The 10,343-nt window shown below is 48.6% G+C and overlaps 3 protein-coding genes across 3 annotated transcripts; 2 read left to right on the top strand and 1 right to left on the bottom strand.

The window, feature by feature from the left end:
• Positions 1-714: 714 nt before the first annotated feature.
• On the top strand, positions 715-984 carry Z519_12795 (uncharacterized protein; the record flags this gene model as incomplete). The annotated part of the gene is made up of 1 exon (XM_016770500.1): positions 715-984. One exon carries the CDS (start codon positions 715-717, stop codon positions 982-984), a length of 270 nt encoding a protein of 89 aa, XP_016613280.1.
• Positions 985-3,402: 2,418 nt separating this feature from the next.
• On the top strand, positions 3,403-4,227 carry Z519_12794 (uncharacterized protein; the record flags this gene model as incomplete). The annotated part of the gene is made up of 1 exon (XM_016770499.1): positions 3,403-4,227. The coding sequence occupies one exon, from the start codon at positions 3,403-3,405 to the stop codon at positions 4,225-4,227; it is 825 nt and encodes a 274-aa protein (XP_016613279.1).
• Positions 4,228-6,735: 2,508 nt separating this feature from the next.
• Positions 6,736-9,023, bottom strand: Z519_12793 (uncharacterized protein; the record flags this gene model as incomplete). Its single annotated transcript, XM_016770498.1, has 4 exons — positions 6,736-7,777; positions 7,831-7,949; positions 7,998-8,342; positions 8,391-9,023. The coding sequence occupies 4 exons, from the start codon at positions 9,021-9,023 to the stop codon at positions 6,736-6,738; spliced, it is 2,139 nt and encodes a 712-aa protein (XP_016613278.1).
• Between the last annotated feature and the right edge of the window lie 1,320 nt (positions 9,024-10,343).

Raw genomic sequence — 10,343 nt, 5'->3', positions numbered from 1 at the left:
CTGCCACGGTTGAGTGAGAAGCACATGTTGGTTAGTGCTTGGAATTTCCGGCTGGCTAAGAGTTCCGTCCACACGGCAAATACTCTGTACGTTTTATTATGTATTGCTATTTCCCTGCTTGCTTGATCCAAGCTCGTTTCTCTGGGCGGCCGGCCTCGCGTTGATGCTATGGCACAACCACATCACACAGATACTGGACCCCCTCCAGGAACTCAGGAACCAAATCCAGTGGAACCTTCAGGCCCTCAAACGATCGATAAGGACACTGGGCAAGGATCTCAAGCTACCGGTCCTGAAGAAGGTACAGGCATCTCCCCTTGAAATGTTTTGAGAGAATTCTACATCCCTGGTTTCGACCCTGGCATCTGCCTCGACAGTTCTAATCAAAAATACAAGTGTGGCTGTGGTAAATGCCCTCAAAATCGCTGCTGAGTTCGGCATGACTGCGGATGTCACTCACCTGCTCAAAACATACCCGGAATTGCGCTCCGCCGCCCAACGAGGTTGGTTTCCTCTTCATGAAGCTCTCCATGTAGCGTCATATTTCAATCAAAACAATGTTGTCGAGCTGTTGGTCAAATAAATTTGCGGTCTCGGAAGATTAAAACATTTATCGACTAGGAGAACAATAACCAAGAAACTGCTCTCCATGTAGCCGCTGGAAACGGTGCTGGCGAGGTTGTCGAATATCTCATCAGTATCGGCGCAGACATAATGGCGAGGGACAGAGATAAGAGCACTCCAGCACATCTTTCCTATGCTTCCGGCCAATATGGCGTGGCTCATGTCATTCTCGATCCTACTCAACGGAAAATGCATCTACCGCATGGCCCAGCAGAACATTATCAAACAGATCTAATTAACGCAAAGGGAAAGGCGGGGAGACCTTTCTGCATCTGGCCGCCCAAAAGAAACAGGAGAGATGATGTTAAATGGCTGTTGGGGCTCAAGGCATCCCGGACATTCTATCCGACAAAAAATTGATGGCTTGGGAAGCTGCTTGGTTCGGGGACCCGCTATATGATTCACTCAGTGCCTTTGCGTTGGAAGACGCTCTTGGGGCAGACGTAAAATGGTGGTATTTTACCCATGGATCGAGGCCAATTAGCCAAAGCGCAGCTCATACTTTTCCAAACCTCATGGACCACAAGCATATCTTGGTTTACCTTCCCATCAACAAGGTAGGAAACAACGGCTTATACAAAATGACAAATCATGGATGCTAATTTCGATATCGAGCAGAAATTGTCGATCTTTATGAGCATTTCAACATTGTAAATGGATATTCATTGATCTCTGAATTAGGCGCTACTACGAAAAATTTCACCGGAATCGAGAAATATCGGAAATTATATTCGAGGGATACTCCAACCCTTACTTCAATCCACATCTCGTCACTTTCTCGGATACCATGAAGATGATAATCTTTTGAGGTTCAGAGAGTCATCCTGTGTTTGGGACAATCTGAGTTCAAACACAGGTGCACACCCGGGTACTCTTCAGCGCGAATTGCGCCGACGGGCCATGGGACACTTGGATTCATGTCACTTGTAGTTCGTTGTCAATTACTTATGGAAAGGCTGAGTGCTAATACTGTCCTTACCGGATGCCGTACTTTTACTCAAGTTCCTTTGGTGATATCAACGGCCGTCTGACCAAATACAAAACTCTGACAGAAAACTTGAAGTATTGTTGCGGTCAATCTCCCGAATCGAGGGATGTCCAACTGCCACATACTTTGGATGAGTATTGTAAGCCCATTTTGCGTCATGAAACTGTCAATATTCGCAACGGGGACCAGTTCCTAATTCGTAAGGAGCTGAGGAAGCTTAGAAAAAGGCAGCTCCAGAAATAAAAAGGAGAAACTGAAAGATAAAGATGGTGAAGAAAAACAAAACCAAAGTTCCAGACTCCGCACGGCTCGTTACAGTCCATCAATTGTGGCTGTGGAGGATGTTGTCATCGTATCGTTCCCAGAATGAGGCATTTCTAAAGGCCCTTGCAGCTGAAGTCGACCAAACGCGAGACGCCACAGATCCTGCATGAACTCAACACAAAAATCAGTATTCTCAAATTGGGTGCAGCCTCGAAGCTAACGCCCATCGTTCAGGCAGCCTCAAGGTCGTGTGATAAGGCAGCAACTCGTGGTCAATGTGGTAGCTTTAGACTAGGAAATCTTTATGGCACGTCGTTCGTCAACGGCATTCCTTTCAACCCCTATTTATCAGACCGATAATTGCAGACAATCTCAGCTTTCAGGGTCCTGCCACTACGAGGAGGTCAAAATTGACAGTTCAAACGAGATATCATAAATCATAATGCTCCAGTAAATGTCTGGTTGGGTAGACGCTTGGGGCGCTTGCCCTGACAACGAACAGAAAAAGGGCGCTTGCAGCCATTACCAATGGGCCGTGGAGGAGTCTGCCACCTCCTTTCCTGGGAATCCACTGGTATCATTGCCCACTCTAACATGAGACAGGGCTGTCAATCCTTGTCCTTAGACAAAAGTTAGCTTGCTAGCTTTACTTGCCTAGACAACCGCCACGTTCGTTCTGTTTTGGCTTGACACGTATCATCCTCACAACGAAAAGGCTTTAAATATATCGTCGTTACTATGAGCTGGAGCTTGCGTAAGCTCCAATATATACCCGTACGTGTCAACGCCCCTCTCCCAGCGATTCATCTGGAATTTAAAGACTTTGGATGACAGACAGCGTCGATCTTTGCCCAAACTTAGAGTTTGTTAGGATTCACATCTGTCTAGGAAAAACCACACCAAGCCGGATAATAGAGCTCTAAAAAGAGGTTAAAAAACAACCCGTCACTTTCAAAGTCGCAGAGTTCTAAAAAGTGTTTAGTATTCCGATCGCGATACTAATATGCGAATCAAACAAATCAAACCTGGGGGCCTGAAGTTTTTGCGAGAATTTTCAGCATGGGTGCATGAACAGAGAAGAGCCAGGTGGACTGAAGACACGAACATTGAGGAGGTGGAGATTTCAGAGCTTCCACCATGTGTGTACAATCTCCTGGAGTTCATCCCAACAGGTATACAAGGGAGCAGCACTCCTTCATCTCTAGTGTCTGAATAGAGCCGAATTGGGACCTTTGTGGTGTTTGTATCGTATATATGATTGGCTGGGTCGTCAATCCACCTTGGAAAGAATTCAATCCCACAAACGACAACAGATACCGAAGTTCTTCGTGCGATGTTTCCCGAAGTCGATTATTCTAAGCGATGCCATTGTGCAAATTCTACTCCAAACTCCCGCTCCAACATCTTGGGAAGCGCACTGTTGCAAAATTCAAGGCTAATGAGGCATCGATAGACATTCTGGAAATATGCAGGTGTCGGCGGACACAGACATTTCGCGATGTCTTCGAGAACGCCGTATATGCTCTATGTGCTTGACGATAGCCCTGCACGCATCCACCTGGCTCTCAGACGTTGGGCTTGAACCCTTGGACGATGACGGCGAAGGCCCAAAGTCTGATCTTGAATCTCAAGAACGTGATTTTGGCGTGCTGGATCATCATTTTCAATTCTTGTATACAGAATTGATGAGATCTCATGAATTGACTAGAGAATGGGACCGACGCTCTATACCGAATCGACTGATTGCCGAACTGCAATTCATGGCCTCTTCGTCAAGGGGTCCCAAAACGACAGTACAAACAATCCAAATTCAGAAATGTAGCTTTGATGAGGGTATCCTCTCGTGCGAACCTTCAAGATTGTTTTGTGAGGGCACTGAAGACTCGCATCTTTTTGAGGGACGGATCAGACCCAACCGCTTGGACGAGCGCTTGCTCCGTGCTTGGAAAGACCATTGCTTCAACCATCATGGAGAGTCTTGTACGATGATCGTAACACCTCCGTATCCTCACATGCGGCTGCGGCTTATTGACGTCAACAATGAATGTATCGTGGACAGCTGTGCCGCCAAACAATGGGTTGCGCCTAGCTACGTTTGGGGCAATTCAAACAAATTCTTCATCACCACGAACAACATTGAAAAGTATCGCGAGCCCGGCTCGCTAGTTGGCGCAACATCTGCCACCATGAGTGATGCAATGTCCGTCACAAGATTGCTAGGAGAAAAGTATCTTTGGGTTGACAGCTTATATATTTTGCAAGATTGCTTAGAGGACAAGCAATATTATATTCCGAGAATGAGCTCCATCCACGGACACTCATATTTGACGATTATCAGCGCACTGGCATAGCAGAGTTGCCCGGCGTCAGACCCTCCACGAGGAAGCACCATCCAACAATTATCGCTACGTCAGACTTCGCATTCGTGAAGACATCAGATCTAGTGTATTCCAGTAAATCGGATTGCACCCTTGATTCAGCTTGGAGCACCAGAGCTTGGACTTTACAGGAAAGACTTCTATCGAGAAAGGCCTTGATTTTCACTGCAGGTCTTATCTATTGGGAATGTCAGAAGGCGTCCTGGAAAGAGGAAACCTTCAAAGAGAATCTGTCTGACCATCCAAGCTCTCACCACCCATCTGTTGGGGACTCCGATTCCTGAAGCCATCACGTGTTGTCCAGGGTTCTGAGAACTAGGCCATTCGACTTTGCAAACACTTACAACAGGCAAATAGCTTCACATTATTCGGGACTTCGACTTTCCTTTCCGGAAGCTGGACTAAACGCTATTTCCGGCCTGCTGAGCAGTCTAGAGTATATCTCCGACTACGGATTCACTTGGGCGTTGCCGATACCGTTTCTTTCAACTGCACTGGCTTGGGAAACCTATTCTGGTGAACGCCATACGCCTTCTATGCGCAACCATCGCAGAGCAGCAACAAACTCCCTGACAAATAAGCGTGAGGGAATAGAGGCTTGCTATATTCCCAGCTGGTCTTGAGTCGGATGGGAGGGAAGAATTTGGTATCCTTCAGTCAAGGACGGAGCGTTTGACTATTCCGATCTCTGCTTCTATTAATCACTAATGACAGGACTCCAGAACCGCTTACGTGATCCCAACAGAAGAATAGATCTTCAACCTCATTCTGGGAGAGTCCGGGTTGGAATGTCAGTGGTGAGACAGTCTTGACAGAGGCACACATTCCCTCAGATGTTCCAAGTGGGACCCTAAAAGGCAGGATCCTTGGGTCCTGGACTGATGTTGTTCTGCCAGACTTATATTGGAAGGACGTCGACACTCTGTGGAGATAATATCTCAATGATTCCAAAAATGCAGGCCGAAGTCCACGTTGACGGCGTGAACATTATGTCTGCCTGGAGCCAAATTCCGACTGGAGTGGATCCCCATTCGCATGAGTCCGGAGTTTTGATTGTCATTGGAACGAAGCTTACATCTTCCTTCAAGGGCCAGGCTTGGGTAGGAGGACGCTATCTCGACGTTCTACTGGTCAATACGGTGGATGAAGTTGCGTATCGGCGTGGGTTATGTCTGATAAAGGAGTCAGATTGGCTAAATCTGGGAATAGGACGATGGAAGCCTATCTTTCTGGGTTGACATAGGATAGTGACCCAGTCCTTAGAGTTGGTATAGGAGGGGTACGTGTCCCTTGTCAGTGTTTTGTTTGACACAGGCATGATAGAAGTCTCGCCTACAAGATGCAGGTAATCTCGAGCTTCTGAGATTCCCAGAGAGGTACTTATTGGACATCTAAGCGCGTATTCTGAGACTTCTCCAGAATACGGTGGGTGATGTATTTCGGCTGTCGTTGTTTCCCGCGGATAGTTGATAAGCACTGTAGATCTAGTCCTGGGGTCAACAGAGAAGGGGGGTTTTGCTTTAGATGCTGCTGATCAACGATACCCAGGCTTGATGCTACACTGGCGGTGATCCTGCCTTCTCGACCTCGCGGAATGTAGTTGTATCTATCTCCTCCTCATTCAGCACCGCGATTGGGGCCGGATAGTCTCCCGTGTGTTCAGGATGCCCAAGGCTTCGAAACAGATTTTTTTTTCCATTATCCTTCCGAGTGACTCTGGGGATCCAAACCCCGGGTCAACTATTCGCTGTCCGAGGGATGAGGCTAGACCTCCAGGGTCATTGAAACGACGACGCTGGACACTACGCCTCATTTAGTTAAATGACTTCGTATATTGAATCGTCCGTTCAAGGTTTGCTCGTGTCCAACGGCTGTTACGGGTCGCAATTCAGGTCAGCTTTGCAAGAGATACTGGTGACTAGCCGCTGCGAGATAGCCCGCAGATCCTGGACACAAACGTAAGCTGAAACAGGTGTAGCTCCAAACTTTTGGGATGTCTAGGCCCTCCCCCATGGAGAGCTCTCGACCCTCGGAGCAAGGGGACGATCATGCAACCCAGGCAGTGGCAGGGGCTTAGCGAGTCCCATGAAGCGAAGGAGCACATATATATTCGGTTTTAACCTCATGGCTCTATATTTTACATATTTTGCCACAGCAGAGACAATAGGAGTGCGCCCCAGGGGCATAATCTTCGTCATGATCGAATATCCAGGGACCAATCCCGCATTTGCTGCTTGGATCGCCGCGGCGGCCGCCCTTGTCCTCCGCGTCTTCGAGCTGTTCCTCAGAGACTTGTCTGGATCGATGTTGGTTTTTCACAATGCTCCGTGCGACAATGCCAGCAATATAAGTCGAAGACAGCTTTGACCCTGTGGAAAGGCAGCATCACTAAGGCAAGCATTGGATCTCACCAAACCATTCCTCCCACGCTCCTGACTTTAATCCCAGAGTGCAAAACATCAATGAAGACTTTCAAACAATTCATTGAGTTTCCCCAGTGACGAAGGCTTGAATGATGTCCGCGAATTGCCGCGAGATGCCATTTGTTCCGAGGCGTCGGAGAGTCGACTCGAGAACACATAAGGTGCTGGCTTTCATCTCTGCAGTATTTGCTCTGAGGATTCTTTTCAGATCCGAGATCGCCTGGCCGAGGATATTCGGAAATGGCCCCGAAGGGCACCTTTCCTCCCTTAGGAGCCGAAACTCTGGAAGTCCCATCAAGTACTCGAACGTTTCGTCAAGCGACATGGATGCGTTAGAAGGAGAAGAGGCTGTGGACCATGGTAGGTAGAGCAGATAACAATACCAACAAAGAGCAACCGAGAACAGGATTCTTGCTGTGTGATTGGCGACGGCAGAATCTATAGTTGTGGACGCGACCAACGTTTGCAAGCACAGAGCGTGGAGAAGGCACCGTTTTGAATCTGCGGACGAGATCCAAGCTCCGACCTGAGCTTGTATGGTAGCAGAGATTTTGCTTCCTTGCCTTCCTGAGGCCAATCCCAGAAGGTCCAGATCCACAGCCAGAGTCATGAATGTATGGTGCCAAAGCGGCTTTAGGCAGAATGGAAGTTCGGGCTGCTTGCCTTTCCAACAATGTTGTGCCCTACAGCAATTTGTATTCGAGCTGTACCACCTCACAAGGTCAGCTTCCAAATCAATGATGCGCTGTGACGAGAGCAGGTTTAAGCCTCGAGATTCGCTGATAGAGGCACCAATCCCGGATAGCGCGGCCCAAGAATTGAACATTGACGGGTTGCTTATGTTGCCTTCAAACCCGCAGTTCTGGGGTCTGACACGCTCGTGGGAGCCTAAGCTGGCTTCATTCGGCTGTAATCCCGCTTGCTGTTGTTGGCTTTTCCGGTATGCCCTGTACTTCGTCGCCCATATCGTCGCCGTTGGCGCTCGGAACAAGTCTGCAGGCGCAATGATAGGCAGACGACGAGCTGGATGGCGAAAAATTGGTTCGTGGTGGAAGAGAGCGGCAATCTCGGCATCATGGATATGCAAAGTTACCGCCGCCCTTGTAAATGTCAGTGATAGATAGCGCGATATGACAAGTCCTGCAGTTGTTACCTTTTCATCTCTTCATGAAGAACCCACTGCTTCCATGCTTTGAGAAGTTCTTCTGGCGAGATCGTGTCCGGGACATCGACTTCAGGGAATTCAGCAAAAAGCTTTACATGGCGTCCAAGCTGAGACGCAAATTTAGTCTGTGACATCAAAAGGTGTGGGGGATTTACCGAAATAAGGCTTCCAAGATAGGCATCCGCGATGGTACGGTGGGCGGGGTCGGACGACAATATTGCAAAGTTCTGCCCGATTATTGCCCCTTTTATAGTTTCTCGCATGAGGTGCGGCTCTCCAGAGAGTCGTTTCTCCCACGAGCGCCCATTCCCAGATTTGATTATGCGTTCGAAAAGTGTCAACCCTATCCGCGTAGCCTTATCTGACATCATGGTCATGGCCCCCGTGCAGCACATGGTTAGGACGACGAGAATATTGTTTACGCTCGGTTTGAAGGTTGGGCCATGTATGAGAGGTAATGCGATGTTGGAGCGCGTAAAGAACAAATGAATACATAGGTTCTGTGAAATTCGTCAGATAAATAACTCTCACATGGAATGATGAAATACCAGGAAATCAATTGATGGAAGTGGGTCGTTACGCAGCGGTGCACGGAGTTCTTCGTCCATATTTGTGCGGTAAATCTCGTCGATCTCTCCCCTCATGGCATTAATGACCTGCCTTCCTACTCCGTGACTGTCGTCTGGAATATCATGGACAGTACTATGGACCTGAACATACCATACCGGCCCCAGGTCTAGTACAGCTGGAGAGTTATTGTTCTCCCTGGCGAAAGGCAAATGTGACAGGCCCGAAGAAGGCTGGTCGTGGATATCATGCGGTTCATTCCAATTGAAATCCCCGCCCCCAACATCGACAAAATTCTCATCTAAAAGCCAGTTTGTGGCATCGAAATGCAGGAGGTGATCAGCCAGAGGGGAGACATTTATTGAAAAGTCATGGGCTGTTAGCATATCTGCCGTTGGCAGCGAAAGACATCGTTCATCTAAATTTCCGTCTGTAGATATATGCACGGGCAGCGAGAGAGTGCTCGACGCTTTCTGGATACCTTCGCGGGCCAAAGCTTGAGATTGGGAAGGTGTCGTGATACACTCCCCACGGGGGCCCTCGATTGCCAGGCCGGAGTTGGTGTCTCCCGGATCAAGATGAGATCCCACTGCTGGTGCAATAGAAAACTCCATGCTGGAATCGTGCTGGACCTGTTCAACGTTGGCTGAATGCAAGATATCATGGTGCTTTTGGTGGGCGGTGTCTCTCTCAATCACGAACGAGTGTTCTCTCCCCCTTCGTGGTACTTTATGAGTCCTAAGGTGGCGCAACAGCGAGTCACTTCACCGATTAGCTGTATCACACCGTGTGGCAATAAAATCGAGACGCACTAGCGAGAGTAGAATTTCTGACATTCCTTGCAGCCGAATGGCTTTTCATTCGTATGCGAGCGGAGATGACGGTTGTAGTGGTCTGTTTTCTGGAAGACTCGGGGGCAATAAGGGCAATTTCGTCTCGTGTCCGTTGAGCGTAACAAACGCCGCCGGACGCTGGGTGTTTCAGGCCCAGGATCCGCAACGACATTTGCCATTTGCGGCGTTGGATGGTTGTACACACGTAGATGGATAAGTGAGCCTCGGGGGCCACAGTTTGGAAGTCAACAATGCCTTTTAAGTTTCTTGGCAGGAATCTCGGAATATTCAAAATGGCAGTCGGCTCGCAATTTCAATCAGTCGCCAGTTTGGAGCAAAAATGGTCCCCATCGCAGCCAGGAGGTGCCACTCCTTATCCGACTCCCTGATTGCCGCTATGCCCACTGTCATCTGTCTGCGTAGCTCCTACAAGATAGCGCCAAGAAATTGCGAGACACACTCCAACTTTCGGAGTGGCGGGAGAGCAGTGGAGCGGTATAACGAAATCTAGCTCTGGCCGTTTGGCAATGCTCGCTTTGGACGTTCCTTATCCATGCGCTCACAAGCCAACATGGAGTCTTCATAGGACCTTGAAATCCATCTTTTATAATCGTTTTTCGAAGGCCACTGACACTTTCATACACATAGCACAAACAGAAACATGGGTCATTCGGGGAAAAGCCGGCCTGGAGCACAACAAGGCCGCTCATTACAAGCATTTTGCTCTTAATGGCGGGAAAGAACCGAAGCCAGTCGACTTCAGTGTCAAGGTAGCTCCAGCTACCGCTGCTCTACTTCTCGACAATCAGAAAGCCACAAGAACCATGGTCCTATTTTCAGCCTAGATCGGCTCCACTAGCAGGATTTCCAAGTCCAGTCTTGGATGGCAGGATGCTGTCTTTGATTATGCTGTCGAATGGTAGAGCCGTTCAGCCATTACCAGCGAGTGTCCAAGCCAGCGACAGAAGCGAGACAGAGCTTTGCACACTTTCTGCCTTACAACGGTCCCTGATCAGCTTTCAAACGCTTTGCCATGCCATGGGCGCCGCCCTTTCAAAGTGAACCATGTCATCATGACTTCTCCACTACGAATCTCTTAGG

The sequence above is a fragment of the Cladophialophora bantiana genome (genome assembly GCF_000835475.1).
Source record: "Cladophialophora bantiana CBS 173.52 unplaced genomic scaffold supercont1.36, whole genome shotgun sequence".
NCBI classification, from domain to species: Eukaryota; Fungi; Ascomycota; class Eurotiomycetes; order Chaetothyriales; family Herpotrichiellaceae; genus Cladophialophora; species Cladophialophora bantiana.
Note: the sequence above shows the minus strand (reverse complement) of the source record. Positions and strands in the feature narration are given on the sequence as shown.